This window comes from Cervus elaphus, chromosome 27 (assembly GCF_910594005.1).
Source record: "Cervus elaphus chromosome 27, mCerEla1.1, whole genome shotgun sequence".
Lineage (NCBI taxonomy): Eukaryota > Metazoa > Chordata > Mammalia > Artiodactyla > Cervidae > Cervus > Cervus elaphus.
Window position 1 is genome coordinate 8,542,501 of NC_057841.1, and position 18,896 is coordinate 8,561,396.

The window sequence follows — 18,896 nt, forward strand, 5'->3', positions numbered from 1 at the left end:
ATTCCTCCAGCTTGACACAATGTGAGGCATCGGTGACTGAAGGTTTTTCTTTTTGTATGTCAAGGTGAGCTTCCAGGCTTACCACTGCTGACCACTGACGGGAGATGGTCCCCGTCTTGATAGAAACGCAGCTCCCAGAACTCACAGGTGTAAGTCTCACCCGGAAATCGTCTGGCCTCCTCCACTCGACATATTTACAGATCACACTAGGATTACCGGAACCTGGTTCGAGGGGACGCGCCCCCCGCCCCCACCAGCCACATACTTTGGTCAGATATCTTCTGCCACACCTGAAAATGAGGATTTTCACAAAGTTTTTATTCCAGGTTGCTGCTTCGACATGCTGCCTCTCCCTTCCCCTTAGAACAGCAGGCCTAACTCACAGGAAGTCCAACCATTAGGATCTCCAGAATTGAAAAAATAGAAATAAAAAACAGCTGAGTGGTTGGTTTTCTGTCTCGGCTTTATTGCACAGTTCAAAGCCAGGATTACGGAGGTCATTAAGCAGTATTGTCTCTGTGACATGATTAGTCAGGTAGCAAAGTCCATTTGTCACCTGCAGCAGCAAATTGAGTTAATACTGCACTACAGGCTATGGGGACTGTATAATATCAACGTGATTACATCAAGCGGGCTGCAAACTTGACAGCTCACTGAATTTGTCGGCATTAATCGTTACGCCTGTCACAAATCCATCAGGTTTACAGATAATTAGGGGCCTGTTAATGAAGCTGGCTAAACAACCTTACCTTTTTTGATAATTAAGAAGCCGCTTCATTACGAAGGAGCCATTTCCTCTGAGCAGTAGTTCTTTATTTTTTTATATAAAGAGGATTCATTTAGATAATTTTCCCTTCCTCTCTCATCACTATGAAGTATTGCTATTCTACATCTGTCACCCACCAACTTCCTGGCGACCAAACAATCAATTATTTGACACTAAGATATTCTAAAGAAAAACTCATCAGTTACGGATGGAACAGTGAGGCAGGCCAATGAATGTGCAGCTTTAAGGGGAGGGGGGGAAAGCCAGTCAGGATGTTATAATAAAAACACTTTGGAAAATAGCATGACTCCCATATGTATATAATTGCCCTCTCTCTTTTCCTGAAAATGAACAAATAATATTAGCTACAAATGTATTCTGGCTACTTCCAGAGGGAACGTTAGAAACGTGGAAGATTCCTATTAAATGCTTAAGATGAAGGAAATCAAGATTTTCTCACCTAAACCATGACAAATACATCGAAGACTTACGCCAATGTAAATATTAGTGAAAATAAGTGAGTGTGAACCAGTGTGTGTTAATGGAAGTAACTTCAGATGAAAGCAAATAGCTTTATTTTGCTAGGAATCCACCTTAAGTGTTGTTGTTGTTGTTTTTTTTAATGGGTAAGGGGGGTAAGAGCTAAACAATGGCTCATTTAATGAACACAAGAGTCCTGCAGGTTTGGAATCAGAGTAGAGATAATAAACCCTGTAATTAAACTTACACAGGACCTCTTAGCATGGAATCTATTTTTGAAATCTCACTTCAAAACACAGGATACTTGGAACATGTCTCAATTTCCTCTCAACTAAAATATATTTTGGCTCCATTTTTTTAGGGTTTTTTCCCCTCTCAAGTTCCTGTACAGCAGATGACTCAGTCATCAGCTCCTCACGGCCATCACTTTGCAGCATTTTGATTAAGTATGCCAAATGTCGTGTAGAGGAAAGAATGGAAACACTGAGCCTGCCAACTTTTGATTGACCATTAAAGCCAATGATATATGTGCCTGTCAAAAGACAGACAATTAAATCAATATTGGAAAAAAGTCGCCTTGACGGCTTGTTTTTATGTAAGAGCTGCCAGGATGGATTACCATGCACCATCATGCCCTTGTCAACTTTCAAACCTTTTATTAAAAAAAAAAAAAAAGGTGGTATTTAAAGTTGCAGTACCTCATTCCCTCAGCATTTTGTTTGTCCTCAGAAACATCCACTGCACTCTAACCGCAAAAGTTCTTCAGTGCCCACGAGTCATCTTCAAAATGCAACTTTTCAATGTACCTTCTGTCATATAAATCCCTCTGGTAGTAAAAACGCTAAGAGACCTCTCACTTTCAGCACAAGCAAAGGGTGAATGTCTTTATGGATGGTGCTATACATTTAGGGGGTAGCAGGGAGGCACATACTCTCTGCAGTATCTTACTGCACTCTTCAAAGTTTTATTAAAAAAAATAAAATAAACATTCCCCTTTCTGTCCACTTTATGCTATGAATGCTGAACATCAAAGTTGCCTCTGCTCTGGCAAGCATTTCTCTCAAGGATCTAACAGAAGTCATTAACTTCTTTTATTTGACCCCTTGTACATGTGGATATTATTTGTGAGATTTGGGGGAGCAATGACCTCTGCTTTAAACGCTTCCCTAGAAAAGGCATCTATGGAGACATGAACAGGAGCCCATTACTGAGGGTAACACTAAAAATTATTCAGATTCGATTCTATACTGCAACAAACAGTCACACTTGTTTAAACACAAAACACCCTTTTATTACTTTTTCCCCCCCCTAACAGCTTGGGGAGAGTTGATTTACTCTCTTACTTAGTGATAACTCACTAGCAGATCGGTGGTACTCCAAGCTCCATAAACAGTGTCCAAAATCGAGACAAGACTTCAGTAGGCAGCGGAAAGAACTATCCGGCTGTTTTCAAACCTGCAGTGAAAAATGCACTGCAGTCGACCCACGCCAGGGTCTCAGCCATGGATTAGGAGGTGAGCTGAGTTGAGGATGCTGCAGCTGTAAAACTTCTGAGACAAAATTAAAATGGAGCAGGAAAAAGGGGGAGCGAGAGAGAAAAGTCGCCCTGAGAGTGGCTGAGCTGTCAGGAGCATGTGTGTTTCCATGGTGAGTGATTTATTGATGTTTATCAGGAATGAATAGATCAAAGGCCGCCGGATGACAGGCGATCAATCACACATCAAATCAAGGATGGCAATCCTCTAATAAAACAGAAAACAAGGAAAACCAGCTCCTGCCAGTTCCTTCTCCAGAGAAAAATAACTTTTCTGTTCAATCAGATTCTGCACTATCACTGCCTTGTGCTGGCCTGATCAAAAGACATCTTTCGAGGTAATAAAAAAAGGGGGGGGGGCGTGGGGGGCAGAAGCCTCTTGCACAGGACATTAAAGGCTGCTATTTTCCAGAGAAATCCTCCGACTGCATTCCTTGCGTCCCAGGCCGGTGACCTTATTTCAAGTGTCAGGTTCAGCCTCCCCGCCTCCGGAGGACTTTCCCAGCGCGCTCAGGCCGCGGAGGAGCTACGTCTGCCCGGCGCACGCCCCCTTCCGAGGCGGCCAGGAGCTCCGGCGGCCTCCTGGCCTCCCCCGGCCTCCCCAGCCCGTCGGGGCTCCTCGCCGCGCCGAGGAGCGCCGTGAAGTTTCTCCACTCCGCGCGCCGGCCCAGGTGGGGGGACGCGGACGGCTGCCCCGGGGCGCCGGCGGCCGGGCGCGGGCCGGGCCTCGCTCCCGGGCCCAGAGGGGGAGCGCCGCCCGCGCCCCCGCCCGCGCCCCCGCCCCGCGCGCCGGCCGCCGGGCCCCCCCGCCCCCCGCGCCGCGCCCCCCGGCCCCGCTCCCCGCGGCGCGGCCCGCGCGCCCGTTACCTGCCGAGCGCCGGGGGGCCTGCTGCTTCCTCCTCGGCATGCTGCTCGGGCCTCAGCCGCCGCCGGAGTTCGCGGGGCGCGGGGACGCGGGGCCCCGGGCGCGGGCGCAACTCCGCGGCGCGCCCAACTCTGGCCTCGTCCCCGCGGGCTCCGGGCTCCGGGCGCGCCGCGGTCCGCGGGGCGCCGCTCGCATGGACGGCCGCGCCCGGGGCCGCTCAGGAGGCGGCGGCCGCGGCCGCGCGGGCCGCGTCCCGGCCGCCGGGCTGCGGGCGGAGCGCGCGGGGCCTGGGCGCCGAGCCCGGAGTCATCCCCGGCGCGGGCCGCGGGCGCAGCGGCGGGCGCTCGGAGGGCCGGCCCGCGGCCCGCGCTCCATGCTGCCGCCTCCCCGCCGCCGCGGTGCTGCTGGCGGGCGCTCCTCCGGGCGCCGCTGCGGGCGCTGCCCTGCGCCTTCCTCCGCGAGCCGAGAGTCTCGGAGCGCAACTTTCTCTCCCCCTCGCTCCAGGCGGTGCGGGGGTCGCGGCGAGTGTTTTTAGTGCGCGGGTCGCAGCTTGCTCATTGTGCGCCGGCGAGGCCGATCCGGGCTGTCCTTTTCCTCCCCGCACTTAGTCTAAGAGGAAGAAAGCAAACAAGACAGGAGTGAAGCCCCCGTACATACATGCGCCGGGGGGAGATGTCAGGCGCTGCTCCACCTTCCAAACAGTCACAGATCAAACAGTGTCACCCGCCGCCGGAGCGCCACTCGCTGCCCCGCGCTCCCCGCGGGGCTGTGCCGCCAGGATCGCCGCTTCTTCGGAGGCGAAATCTAATGCAAACACATTTTGATCCTGGATTTTTGGCCGGTCTTCATCTTCCAACAGAAAAATTTGGAAAAATACACAAAAAGCACCCCCCTTCCTTAAAAAAAAAAAAAAAAGCCAACAACAACAACCCGGAGAGTGTGCGCGAAGGGGTGAAGAGCAGACATTCACTGGGTGGGCGAGATGAGCGTGGACGGTCCCCCCCAAACTCCTGGGAGAGAGGAGATGCACTCTCGCTCGCTCCTCTTTTCAGTGAAATATAACACACATTCGGATCGCAGAGCTTTCAGACAGTCTCAACTGATAGACAGACACATCGAGCTGCTTTTCCGGCTTCAGTTTTTACTCCTCCTCCTCTCGCCAACGTCACCCTGACAATTACAAATAGGTCTCTCACAAACCATACCTGTCAATCTTTTTAATTGCTTTGTTTTCTTTTTTTTTCCCCCCGAGCTAAACAATATGACACAAAAAAGAAATCTTAATACGGCATAACATAAAAGATTGCACGTTGGAGAAAGACATTGAGGGGTTTGTTATTGTAATCCACCGGCTGACCGTGGGTGAAGCCCATGTGTTATAAGCCAAGTTGAGTAGACACTAGTTCCTGCAGATTTTTAAACCTGAGAGTCTCCCCCTCCGCCCCCGCTTGTACACTCACACACACGCACCCACGTGGACACAAACTACCTTTGGACGAGGAATGTCCGACATTTGAGATAAAAATACCTGTGTCACTTTTGCAATCCTAGTTTGGGGGTTAGATGTGATTGCGGAGGGGCACTGTGCGGCTTTTATATTTTGGTAATTAATGGGTAAGTGGACAATAAGGAAACATGTTTCACTACAATGTATTCCTTTAATAAAAATTTAATGATGGACTTTGCTCACTACACACAAAAAAATGTGGAAAATATTTAATCTGGCCCCTCTGTGAGACGTGAATTGATTATTTGGTCAATACAAACAGGGAGATAATTGACACGATGGAATGGCAGATCTTTCTAGCTGGGTTATAAGAAAAGGTCCTCATACATCATGGCAACGTCTCCAGTTCCATTAAGGCCCTCGGCACCCCAACCCCCAGCCCCCACCCCAGAAGTTTAAGATGTTAGTGTGCTCTGGAATTTGACCCTCTGGTTTCCAGTATCTGTGTTTCTTTCCCAGTGGGAAACCTGTAACAGTCTTGTAGAGGCCACTTAAAACAGTTATGGAAAAACATGAAGTCTTAGCCAAAATAAATAAAATGGCTTAGTTCGTGCAACTTACATGGGACAGACTAAGGGCAAGAAGGCACGGGCGAGGCGTCGCGAGGACGAGGGCCAACAGCCTGGGGCGCAGGATGCCCTGGGCGCCCCCCGCCCGGCGCTGCGTGCTCCAGCGCCGGCACCGGCGCCCAGGGCTCCCCGCCCGGCCCCGGGCCCGGGCCGTGCCCCGCCGCCCCGGCCGCGCTCGGGGTTGATTCGTACCACCTTGCAAGGAAGTGAACGCTCCGCACGGGAAGGGGAGGCGCCTGCGCCGGCCGCCGGGCGCCGCGCAGCTCCGAGGACGCCCCGGGCTGCTGCCGGCTGTGGGCCGCGGCGGTCGCGGGACGCGCGGGTGCCCTCGCCGCCCCCCTCACCCTTTTAGAGGAGTCAAATCCGGCTTTTAGACCGTGGGGAGGGTGGGGATATCCGGTGCCTCCCGGGCGCCGGGAGGAAGGGGGAGGGTGGAGAGGATCCTTGGCCAGTCTGCGCCAAGCAGATTCAAACCAAAACAAAAAGATTAAAGGAGCAGCGGCCGGGGCAGCAGCGATCCCCTGGCCCAGACCCCGGGGGTGGCGCGCCCGGGAACCGCGGGGGCTGCGCGGACTCCCCGCGCAGCGCGCGGCGGGGCAGGAGGGGGGAGCGGGCGCCAAGCGTAGTGGGGAAGTCGGGGGGGGGGGGAGCCGAGGGGAGGGCGCGGGCCGGAGGAGGGGCGGACCCGCCCGCTCCGCCCGCCGCGCGGAGCCGAGCCTCGCGGAGCGGCCCGGACTGGGCGCAACCCCGGCCAACGGCGGCGCAGAAAGCAGGCAGAGGCGCGGGCCATGCAGAGGCTAGCGCTCGCCGGGACCCGAGCCATCGTGGACATGTCGTACGCCCGCCACTTCCTGGACTTCCAGGGCTCGGCCATCCCTAGCGCGATGCAGAAGCTGGTGGTGACCCGGCTGAGCCCCAACTTCCGCGAGGCCGTCACCCTGCGCCGGGACTGCCCGGTGCCACTCCCCGGGGACGGAGACCTCCTCGTCCGGAACCGGTGAGCCCGGCGCGCGACCCCCGCCCCGGCCCTGACCCGCGCCGCGCCGTGCGGCTCCGGGGCTGTCCCGCGCCCGCCGGCGTCCCCACTCCCGGCGCGCGCTTGGGCGCACAGCCCGACTTTACGAGATCCCGGGAAGTTGAACCCGCCGCCATCTGGCGAAGGCGAACGTAATGAGACTGTTGCCGGTGTGAATATCCGATGGCACCCAGCGTCCTCATAACGGAGGGTTATTTTAATTTGGGATTCCCCTCCCCTCCCCCAGCCCTCCCTCCTCCTCCCCCTCCCGCTCCCGAAATAAAACCGACGGGACCCAGAAGGGGAGGCTCCCTGCCCGGCCCACCCGCGCGCACCCACGGCTCCAGCGATCGCCTAATCTTTAGGGTGGAGTTGGGAACAGCCTGGACACAAACCGCGACGTTTAGGTAACGTGCTTTGGAGGAAGGAGGCCGGGGCCCCGGCTGGCTGTTCCTGTCCGCTCCAGGTTGGCAGCTGCCTGGCTGTGGTGGAGCCTGTCGTTGGTTGTGTTGGAGTGCACCTCGCCGGTGCCCTCTGGGTGTTGTCAGCTGTGTGTGACTGTCGTCTGTGCCCTGCAGTGTACCGCGGGGCGCGGGGCGCGCGTCCCGGGCGGCGGGGCCGGGGCGGGGGCATGGCCGCAGGTTTTGCAGAGTGGATGAGGCTCGGGTCGTCGCCCGACCTTCGGACTGTCTTTTCCACCTCCACACTGCGCACCTTAATTTGCTTCCATCTCACTAATCCTTAGTAACTGCTGAAGCAACAAGAGGGAAGGGACCTCATTCTGCAGAGCCGTGACCGCGACTCTGCCGGTGGGTCCCCTAGCTGCCTGACTTGCAGGCAGGGCGTCCGCTTCCTCCATCCCCCTTGGCGAGAGCGGGCGAGCCGGGTCAGTCCCGTCTGTGGGGCGAGTGTTGCATATTTCAGGTTGCGTAATACTTTCGGAGGGAGAAGTAACTTTTGGTTATAACCAGGTTGTCAGTGGTGTGCTCGAAAGCACCCGGTCCTCGGCGAGGACTGAAGGACCGTGTATCTTATCTAATCAGCTTGGGGCAATGCTGAACGGTCCATTTTTAGAGATTCGTATCAGCCTTCCAAACCTGGCTGGGAGACTTCGGAATTCTGACCAGGATGTCAAATTTCTGGGAACCTGTTGGAGAGGTAGAAACCAAGTGAGCCAAGGGTGGGGCTGAGCGGAGGCTGGGAAAGGGGTGGGGGCAGGGGGCGCCCGAACCGGTGGGCTGAAGTGCACCGCTGGGACCCGGGCTTCGGAGGATTTCTTCATCAGTACCAGGAACCGCTAAGGCAGTTGAGATCCAGACGCGTGTCCTGCCAAGTTGAAAAGAAGGGTGGGTGAGTGTTCACGCAGGACATACAAAACACATGAGTGATTTGCTGGACACGAGACGAGACTCAGATTGAAAAAACCACCGAAGAAACCCAACAGGCAAAGTTTCACGCAGGCTTTTTCTTTTTTTTCCCCCTGATACTGCTCACTGTGAACTGTGAGCCCTGATGGCACACACCACGGCTGCTTGGGAAAAGAACACCTTTTACAAACAGGGTGTGAAGTGGGGAGGGGGCGGCTGAGCGGGGCGGGCAGGGGAAGGTGTGAAGTTCCCGCACTCCTAGCAGCCGCGCGGTGGGACCCCCGCCCGCGCCAACGTGGAGGTGTTCCTGCCCGCAGGACCGGCCTACCCGCCTGCGGGGCACCAGCTCCGTAGGGTGTGTGCCCCTTCCCCGCGCTGGGTCACCAGGGCCGGTCCCCGAACTGGGTGGTCGGTCGGAGTTCTGGAGTGCCGGCTGCCATGTTGGATGCTCTCAACTTGGGTTGCTTTAAGATCCACGCCTCTATCTTCCGTCCACAGATGCCAAGAATCCCTTTAATATAAATAGGATATTTATAGTCACCGCTTGACCTCTAACTTCTACCTTGAAATCCGTCACAGAAGAAGGGGGCGCGTTTTCTGCTTGTGGGGAGGGGGCGGACCTCTGCCCGTCCCTCTCCTGACTCTGCTGGAAAATCTGCTCCTACCCCCCAAACTGTGGGAAGGTCCTTTATTCTAGCAAACGTTGTCAGTAAGAGTGGCATTTTACCGATTTTTTTTTTAAAGAATAGAGGCTCAATACTTCACTACAGGTTAGTTCATTTTAATCCCAGACCAAATCGCCCCGAACAGTGTCAACTGCCTGAAAATTCTGTGCAAGAGCTTCTCATTTTTATCGTAATAATAATAATAATAATAATAATCTGCTCCGGGGTGAATGGATTTAGCCCATATTCACTTGTTTGGAAAGGTGCCTGGGGAGGGGGGTGTTTAATTGTGCTCCCTCTGACTTTCTCTTTCAGCGGAACCTTTTGCACGTGTCTTTCCATTTGAACAGAAAATACAAATTCTTTATTCACAGTGACGGAGGTGCTTTTTAAGACATCGATTTAGCATAATCAAGTTTATCATTTAGGAAAGGTGTGAGAAGGGGGCCTAGAATCCTTCTAAAACGTGTCCACGCCTTTCCTTTATCCACTTCTGGCCTTCCGCTTTCTAACATCCGAGGAAACCCCGCTTCCCTCCTCAGAAAAGAGAAGAAAATAAAGGGGAAAAGACTCCGACTCCCTCTGGTTCAGTTCACGCACTATTTTTAGATTTTTCTTTTTTTGCAAGATGCTGCCACATTATTTCGTTTCCAAATATTTCTAACGATTTTCTGTTCAAATGTAAGTTAATGGAGCAGAGAGTTTGTAGGACCGGCACAGAGAAGGTGGGGGATGGGGAGGGTATTTTTTTGATAAACCGTTTGTTGCTCACGGGAGGGTAACTATTCCTGCTCATTCTCCAGGCCAAGATTTTTTTCCCCCTTCATTCTTCCTTTTCTTTATCCCTTTTTCTTTCTTTATTTCTTTTTTTTTAAGGAAGGTCTGGTTTGGCAGACTTTGTCTCCCAGTATTGAAGGTTTTGCTCTGGACTTGAGTCTTCTGGTTTGATTTTTGTTAACAGAAAACCCATTGCCTCCCCTCGGACCGCTGCACTGTTTCACAATAAACATGACGAAAGGGCTCATCACTTTGTGACTCCGGAAAGGTATATATTTGGGGAGAGCCCCAAACATCCCGTTCTTTTCCCCGGGGCTCCTCGATTTTTGTCTTTTGCATGGGTCTGCCTGTCGGATCGCTAGACCCCTGGACTCATTAAAAGCACGTAGTTTAAAGGAGTACAGAGGAGTCTCCAAATGCACGCATCCTCCCTAGCGCGTCTTCTTTCTTTTTCTCGCTCACTCGCCCTTTCTGTATGCTGTTCCCCAAACCCGGACCCCTGCCCACCGCGCCTGCCGCTCTTGAACTTGTTTCTGATGGAGCCGAAGGCGCCGGCTCCCACTCCTCCCAATCCTCTTCCCAAAGCCCAGGTAAGAACCAAGGCACGTCCGGGCAGTGGCGGGTCCCCACCAGCCGCGGTGGCGGCGCCGCGTCAAAGCGGGGGTTCAGGGAGAGGTGGGGGCCCGCAACCAGAGGGACGACCCTGGAGAGGGGGAGGTGTGCAGAGTCGAGGACAAACTCAGGATTCCTTCACCGACGACGCAGGCGATTTAGAAGACTGCAGGGTGGGGTGAAGAGACACGAAAAATGGGGGTGCCTGCGAGGCCAAGGTCACGGTCTGGCCGCCGGCGGCTTCTGTCGCGAGGCCGATGTTCTCAGGAGCGCCGCGTGCCCGGGGCTCCCCTGGCACTCGATCGCCGCTGGGCCCGAGCTCGGCGGCCGGTGCGGACTGGACGCGCCCGCCGGGATCCCGGCTTGGTCCAGGGAGGCTGAGGTCACGGTCGCGGGCCTGGGCGGCGACCCGCGCGACTCCAGCCCGCTCCGGGAGTCGGACTCACGGATCGCTTCTGTCCGTGGTGGCGGTGGAGAGGCCGCGGGACGACGGCACCGGCCGGGTAGTCGGTGGAGGCCGGGCACTTGCGAGGGGAGACCGTCCAAGAAGCGCGGGTTTCTGGCGCCCCGCAGGCTGGCCCGGGCGCATCAAGGGCGCCGCAGGGAGCGGGGACGTGGACCCGGCGCGGGGCGGGCCCTGTGGTCTCGGCCCCCGCTCCAGCGCTGGCCGGGCTCCACCGCCATGTCTGATTTGGGTTTTTAAGCAAAGCCCCCTTGGTGAGCTCAAGCTGCCGCTGGTGGGCTGCAGCCGCCGAGCTCCCGGCAGAGCCCACCCTGCCCCCCAACGCGCGCGCGCACACGGGCCCTCGCGGCCCCCTCTGCGCGGGTGCCCTCGCCCCGCCGCCGCTGGCCTCCCAGGCGTACTCCCTGCTGGGTCCGCCGCCTCCCGCCTGGAAGTGGCAACCACAGCCCCGGGCGGGGGTGCGGGGCGGGGGCGGTGATGGGGCTGCCTTTTCCTCCAGCAGCCCTTCCCGCTTGCCAGCCCCCTCCCCCCAGTTCACTCGGGTTTGGAGATGAGGGTGACCCGAGGGGCCGAGTCCAAGGCGGGGGCTCCCGCAAGGGAAGAGCCTCTGTGGTTGGAAAGACAGAAACGCCAGCGCGGTGGGGTGGGGGTGCGGGGGCAAGACGGGAGGGGCGAAGGCCGCGGGAGGGCGAGCCTAATCCTGCGCGAGGAGAACAGAGCGGGCTACCCGCCCTGGCCCCCACCTGTAAGCACAGCCCACCTCCCCGCCCCCGCCGGCGGTCCTGCAGCCGGCCTTCCAGCCCCGGCGATCGGGCATCCAGAGGCACCCGACTGGGCTCCACCCGCCTTCCCTGAGGTTCGGAAGCACGCGCTCAGGACACTAGGCCAGGCCTGGAGAACTCGGCAAAGTGAAAGGAAAGATGCCCGGCCCTCCCCCACCCAAAAGATGGAACGTGGGTATCTTGGCATTAAATGCCAAATGAGAGCCCACCACAATGCATTATTTCTGCTTCTTATTACTGTGTCCTGTTCGGGTATGGAATCCTGTAAGGTGATTGTGAGGCCTTGTGTCTGGTAACTTCTGAAAGCTGCTGGACCAGCCCGAAGGAGAGTTTCCTGCTTTCTTATTTCTGTTGATAAGATATGTAGAATGTCCAGTCGTGTATGCCGGGCACCGTCATGAGGGCGCATTTAGGAGGGCAAAGTATTGTCTATATATACAGTGGAAGTGGATCCTTGTGCGAGGCAGTTTGGGGTTTATTAAGTTAAATTAAAAGTAAATAATTTTAACATGAGACCTACTTACCAGTTTCCCCTGCCACCAGATCCCCGAACCTTTCCTTTCATTACAGGTGGAAATGGCATCTTTAGGGTCCTCCAGCTGTGTGTCTCAGCCACGTCCGGACATCCTTAGAAAGATGGCTTTTTTCCTTATGTATCAGGATATTTTTGTTATGAGGTATACTGAGATGAAAAAAAGCTGGTAAAAATACCAGCCTGGCAATTAAATTGACTCTGGATACCAAAGTGAAAATAATCATCTGGTATTAATCAAGTATGTCTCTGCTTCTTGTTGAGGGAAAATATAGTGTCGATTTGCTTTCCTTTTCATCTGGGAAAGACTGTAAAATGTTGGATGTTCCTTAAAAATCTCTCTACCCTTATGAGACAATTTTTGTTCAATTAATCAAAATGCATATTTTCACACTGGACACAGTTACATCAGAAGGAAAATTTGCTGCAGCCTCTCTCACACTGGTTGAAACAACCCCTGCAGTAACGTGTAACATCCAGTGACCTTGCACATTACATCAATCTTTAATAATATCATTGTCGTTACTATTATTATCTGAAGTGTTAAATTGTTGCCAGAATCAATACAAGTCTACCTCTTTGAATATATTTTATCCCACTGTTGTTTTTAACATCTTTGTTAAGAGACCAATTAATTTCCAACTCATAGCTCCAGTGAAGTTTGTGTATGAAGCCTTCCTGAATTTTTTTTTTCCTCTCTTTTGAAAGAAAGAGAAAGGGAATTAATGGTGTATGAAATAAATAACCTGCTGTTTAGAGGGATGTGAAATTATTCCTAAACTAATGAAAGACTACAATATACCAAAACTCTGATATAGAATCACTGTTGAGCTCACAGTTATTTGATTTCTTTCTTTCTTTTTTTTGAATGCATATCAAGAGTTTCGGGTGTTTTTGTTGTGTTTTTTTTTTTTTTGAATTCTGTCAGAATAGATAACAGCTTCACCACCCTCCACGGTCACCAGAATTAGAGGAATGGAAAAAGCCGTGACAAAGAACGCACCTGAATGTGTTTGTGTGTTTGTTTTCCTCCAGATTTGTTGGTGTCAATGCATCTGACATCAACTATTCGGCTGGCCGCTACGACCCTTCCGTGAAGACCCCCTTCGACGCGGGCTTCGAAGGTGTGGGCGAGGTGGTGGCCTTGGGCCTGTCTGCCAGCGCGGGGTACACGGTCGGCCAGGCCGTGGCCTACATGGCGCCTGGCTCCTTCGCTGAGTACACGGTGGTGCCCGCCAGGGTCGCCATCCCAGTGCCGGCCCTGAAACCAGAGTATCTCGCGCTCCTGGTGAGTGGGACCACAGCCTACCTTAGCCTGAAAGCGCTCGGGGGGCTGTCGGAAGGGAAGACAGTCCTGGTGACCGCGGCAGCCGGGGGCACCGGCCAGTTCGCCGTCCAGCTCGCAAAGAAGGCCAAGTGCCACGTCATTGGGACGTGCTCTTCTGCCGAGAAGTGTGCTTTTCTGAAGTCTGTTGGCTGCGACCGGCCCATCAACTATAACGCGGAGCACGTGGGCGCCGTCCTGAGGCAGGAGTACCCGCAAGGTGTGGACGTGGTGTACGAGTCCGTCGGGGGAGCCATGTTTGACTTGGCCGTGGACGCTTTGGCTACCCGAGGGCGCTTGATAGTGATCGGGTTTGTCTCTGGCTACCAGACTCCTACTGGCCTGTCGCCCGTGAAAGCAGGAACACTTCCAGCCAAACTGCTGAAGAAATCTGCCAGCATCCAGGGCTTCTTCTTGAACCATTGCCTTCCCGAGTTTCGAGGTGCCATGGACCACTTGCTCAAGATGTATGCAGGTGGCGACCTGGTTTGTGAGGTGGACACCGGAGGTCTGTCTGCAGAGGGCAGGTTTACTGGCCTGGAGTCAGTCTTCCGGGCCGTCGATTATATGTACATGAGAAAAAACACTGGGAAAATTGTCGTTGAATTACCTCCCTCTGTCAACAGTAAGCTATAAAAGCAGAACAATGGCATAAATAAAAGGAGAAAGAAAATGGGCATTTTATGCCCCAGAATTACTCAAATCAATTTATTTTTAGTTGGTAATGGAGATAATATTTTTTTAAAACAAAAGTAAAGTTTAATGAATAGGTCTCTCTCTTTTCTTTGCTTCCTTTTTTTCTTTTTTTGCTTTCCCTTGCCAAAAAAAGTGCTAATAAAACTTCCCTCCATGGCACAGAGGTAAAACCTTTACATTCAGTTCTTTACTCATGGACAGTCTCATTCCAGATTTTATTGTTCCAGGGAACTAAATTAATTCCTGATGCAAGATCTGATCAAATCAGCATGTCTTCAACTTGATGAGATTTTAAAATCAGGCTTGAAAATAGTTCATGAGTTCTTTACTATGGGAGATTTTGGTATAATGCTAACAAGTTGTTAACACATGAGAGGGAGAGCAAAAGTCAGTCAGTTCTCAGAGTCCATATTCTCAGGAAATGGCCCTTCTCCTTCCATAAATTACCAGCCAATTCTGTAAATAGAAATTTGGAGGGATTCTCCCAAAACTCTGACTCTGTTAGGTCATTAGAAAAAGAAAATTAAATGAGCACAGACCTCTTTTAAAGAAGTATCTCTTTATTTAATGATTTTATACACAATCATGCTGGTGAGGCATGTGTGGGATGGAAAATTTCTCTCTTCCTTTAAGAAGCAAAGTAGTGTTGAAAACTTACATAGACAAAAGAGCAGGTTTGGTAAAGGTAAACTAGAGATTCGGGAGACTTTAAAAATTTAATACATGCACGGGAAGTGAAGAAGGGTGTGCTCCATCCACAGTGAGAGTCCACGTGACAAACATGGGCCGTACGGGGAAAGCTCCGTGGACGAGGAACAGCATCCTTCGTCTGCCTACTGGGGTGTGTCAGACAGTGTCCTGCAAAGCAGGGACTGAAGCGACCTAAACTGAGTGTGCGTTTGCTTCACATCCGAGACCTTGGGAAGGTGGGTTTTCTCTCTGATCGTGGAAGCAGAGTAGCCACCACTGATGCCTGTCCCATTTCAGTTCTCCACGTGGCCTGTTGGGACAAGATGCTTCTTGTCACCATCATCAGATGTCACCCCCGTGAAGGTAACCAGTCCCGCGCCTTCCCCTCTGAATCAAGCCCACAGCGGATCCACCTCCGTCCCCACCTTCCTCAGCTCCCCAAAGGCTGCTCTGGTTTTCATCACTGAGGTGGGAACCCCATCCTGCCTTTCTAACGAAGCCACACCCACCAGACTGTTTTTCAGAGCCTTGGGTTTCAGCATCTCTAACATGCTAAACAAATAGACACGCGATTAGAGATATTCGAGGAAACTTGGTGACCGAATTTAATTTTTCTCTCTTTCTGTCTGAGGAGCAAGGCAGTCCTACCACTGAATAGCTGTTAGGATCTATTTTACAAGATTTACTCATTTTCAGGTACCTAATGTAGCTGCTAGCATGCATGCACAACAATACAATTTATATGGTAAATGGGGCCAAATAATGGCTTCACTGAATGTTATGGCTGCACTGAAGGGAAATGTCACGGTAAATAGTTGCCAAATTATGGATCATGCCGGAGTGTCACAACTGCACTAAAGACAAATAGCACCGGAGGCTATTGCCACCGTGACGCTTTTGAGTTATGAAGAAGGGTAACAGCCCGATGGGAGGCTCTTTGCGTCCTCATTATAGCAAAGGGTTACTAGTGCAGGGCACCGGAGAAGCCAGGCCAGTGTGCTGCTCCGTTATTAATCTGTCCCGCTCAGACCTAACAGCTGTAGCGAAACCGAAGGGGACTTTGCCTCCCTTTTAGAGGCCCAAGCAAACAAAGGGGAGGGGACAGGTTTTATGAATGTAACTGCAAGGGAATGGCTGGGAGTGGAGCAACGTTGTCATCAAATCAGCTCATCAGAGAATATTATTCACTGTAAGGTAGTCTCTGTCTGATAGGCTTAGTTGTGTCCTAGGCAGACAGATGTGTGAAGTCTAAGCAATCATGGGCTTTCTCCCTTTGTCAAGACTTGAGTAGTAAGGACATTGCCAACTAAATTGCTTCTTCTAAACTGAAGTGCGTCCCGGTTTCTTTCATTTTAATGGGAGAGTAATAAAGATGAAAGACCAACATTTTAACGGATGGATCCCTGAAGCTACAGAATAGAAATTTATTATGTTTTGAAGGCATACACTAAATTCAGCTATGTAAAAAAAAAAAAAAAAAAAAAAATTCAAACAACCAGGTTTAAAATAAAATATAATCTGAAAACCTCATGTTCTGTCTCTTCCCAAACTAAGAAACTACAGTGCATACTGTTTTCATTTATTCTTAGAAAACAAGCATGAAAGATTCCGCCCATTCAGATAATGCCAAAAATATGTTTAAACTTTTTTTTTTTATTCTTCTGAAAAATGATTTGTAAATTGAGGGTCATAGTTCAGCATCAGTTTCATCTTCTGGGATTATCGTTCAAGCCCAGCCTCTAATGGGAGGTGAAATGGTGCGATCCTCTGGCCGCCTTTCTTCTGAACTGTATTACATATCACAAAAAGTACATCCATAATTCAGGGCAATTGTCAGTCTTTGTTTTAGAGATGGGGCCGGGGCTGAACGATCCTGGTGGATGAATTATTTCTGGGTTCTCAGGGTGGCCTTCTCTGCACATCAGCCTTGAGGTCCCCGGCTGGGCAGATGGAGAGCCTTGGCTCCAGTTGGCATGCCAAGAAACAAGGGAGTCCCAGCTATTCCCTCCCCTTCCATTGTGATTTGTAAAAGGCCAAATGCTCTTCCTTCAAATTTGTGTTTGCATGCAAAAAATACCAACAATGTCATTGTAGGTCCATTTGATGATGACTCCCATTGTTCACCGCCTTCAGCATAAAAAAAAAAATCAGGAAATAGTTTGCAGAGAAACTACACAGAAGTTTTGCATGATGTGCTCTAAAATTTGTTATTATATGATTTCATCTGAATGGAGTTTCTCAGGAGGAGGATAGCGCCTTTATAAATGGTCATTAGTATTACATTCAGTATTTATCTAATGAAAGTGCAGTGACAAGTCACCGCCTCTTATTAAAATGAAAATCTTGCATTATGTACTTAAAGAACATTCCAGCTAATGAGGATGTAACGTCCTTGGTACAACACAGACCTCCTTTTTTTGTGTGTTCACCCACCACAAGATGCTGGAAACTTGACAAATGATATCATTTAAGACATGCCTGCCGCAGGGACCTGCTTTTTGGCTTCCTGTTCCTGGCTTTTATTTGGGTAACATTTATAATGGCCACCCGACTTGTAATGGGCAATGTTTTAACCCCTTCATAGAGCTCCCAATTAGTGTGAATTTACTACATTCAGGATTTCCTTTAAAATGGGGCAGGGAGTGCACAGGACTGAAAACATTTCTCTTGATCACTTGACCACATGTGCAAATGGGATAAACAGCATATTTTAGATTTACATAAGGACAGACAAGCAGCATGCAACTTTCAGGGAAAAAAAATGACAGGAAAAGACTGAGCATGACCAACTGCGGACGTGAATTTCCTAGGGTTACAGCACAAGTTTTATGAATGTAGCCCAGGTGCAAATGGCCTCACTTGGTGGATGCATAATTACTGCTCTCTATACCGTCCAGTCTCTTGTTGTATTAAATTGCTTGCTATTTATAGTACTTGTTTAGAGGCAAAATTTATGCAAACTTTATTAGCTAATTTTGGGGTTTATTGGGTTTTTTTTTTTTAATTTAGGTTTTCTGTAACTAATAATCTAATTATGGCCCACAAATGTGATCATATTTCAGAAGTCAAAATATAAAACTCTGAGTTCTCAATACTACTAGTGTGGGCATTTTAACCTTGGAATTCCATTTTTTTGTAGACCTTTAGTATCATGTTATTCAACTTGTGAAAGGAGGAATGTTTGGTATGAGAACCTTATTACTGTTAACATGAGCAAAGTATGGAACATTGGCCAAAGAAAAAGCTATACAAAATAAATACTATCTCCCAATATGTATCAGTTCATGTAATTCTTGATAGTAGAGTTGATTTTTTTTAAGTCAAATAAGATACATATTTCAATTCTGTATGCTTGAGTCTTCTGTATTCTTCTTTCCCTAGACTGAGAAGTTAATGGAATGTGAAAACAAGACTAAAAATGGCTGAGTATTAATACTGTCTTAGCATCTATTTTTTTAATTTTCATTGAAATATAGCTGATTTACAGTGTTGTGTTAGTTTCAGCAAAGTGATTGAGTTATGTGGATATATATAAAAAATAATGTATATATATTATATAATAATGTATATATATATTCTTTTTCAGATTTTTTCCATTACAAGTTATTATAAGATATTGAGTATAGTTTTCTGTGCTATATAGCAGGTCCTTGTCAGCAAAGTGGATAGACCTCAGGATCTAAGGAGCATACTAAGTAAAACACATCAGACAGAGAAATACAAATATCCTGTGATATCACTTGTATGTGGAATTTAAAATATGACACAAATTTATTTTCAAAGCAGAAATAGACTCACAGACATAGAAAACCAAGGAGGAAAAGGGCATGGTTTAAATTAGGAGGTCAGGATTAAAATATATACACCACTATAGATTAAACAGATAACCAGCCTCCGTTCTTGATAAGATGGCTTGGTCCACTGTGGACCCGCCCTTCAGCACTTGCTCACAGCATCCGGGGAGGCGCAGACCCCGTCAGGAAGCGAGTCATGCGTCTCTGGAACAGTCGGTAAGTACCCCATGGAGTGCAGTTCAGGGAAAGCGATAACACGCCTCATACAAGCAGGGAAGCATGAGCCAAAAGTGCGGGTTCCAATGGCCCCCCAAAGTAAGAGTTTCCCTGGAAAGGCACTATTCGACAGCGTCTTTCTGCCAATGTGAAATTAAAATAATAATTAAAACACACCCTGCTGACTGGTGGTAACGTCCAATAGGGAAGATGGATTTATGCTCAGAGCTCAGGAAAATGGC

General features: G+C 50.6%; 2 protein-coding genes across 3 annotated transcripts in view; one reads left to right on the top strand and one right to left on the bottom strand.

The window, feature by feature from the left end:
• The window catches only part of TSHZ1 (teashirt zinc finger homeobox 1), a 79,154-nt gene extending 75,374 nt beyond the window's left edge, over positions 1 to 3,780 (bottom strand). Inside the window, exon 1 of the mRNA XM_043888753.1 lies at positions 3,648 to 3,780. Within this exon, the coding sequence (XP_043744688.1) occupies positions 3,648 to 3,687 (40 nt within the window). The 5' untranslated portion in view covers positions 3,688 to 3,780. The remainder of the gene's footprint in view (positions 1 to 3,647) is intronic.
• Positions 3,781 to 5,989: 2,209 nt separating this feature from the next.
• On the top strand, positions 5,990 to 17,934 carry ZADH2 (zinc binding alcohol dehydrogenase domain containing 2). 2 transcript variants are annotated; one of them, XM_043888756.1, is made up of 2 exons: positions 5,990 to 6,718; positions 12,970 to 17,934. In XM_043888756.1, exons 1-2 carry the CDS (start codon positions 6,510 to 6,512, stop codon positions 13,892 to 13,894), a joined length of 1,134 nt encoding a protein of 377 aa, XP_043744691.1. In that variant the 5' UTR covers positions 5,990 to 6,509; the 3' UTR covers positions 13,895 to 17,934. The 2 variants fall into 2 exon arrangements, with proteins under 2 accessions (XP_043744691.1, XP_043744690.1); XM_043888755.1 differs by lacking the exon at positions 5,990 to 6,718 and adding an exon at positions 6,804 to 7,143.
• The last annotated feature ends 962 nt before the right edge of the window (positions 17,935 to 18,896 follow it).

Bases quoted from the DNA above. Each gene is read 5' to 3' on its own strand.
- ZADH2 (XM_043888755.1), top strand. From the start codon at position 6,920: ATGGCACCCAGCGTCCTCATAACGGAGGGTTATTTTAATTTGGGATTC. The intron at 7,144-12,969 runs GTAACGTGCTTT...GTTTTCCTCCAG, and splicing joins ACACAAACCGCGACGTTTAG to ATTTGTTGGTGTCAATGCAT.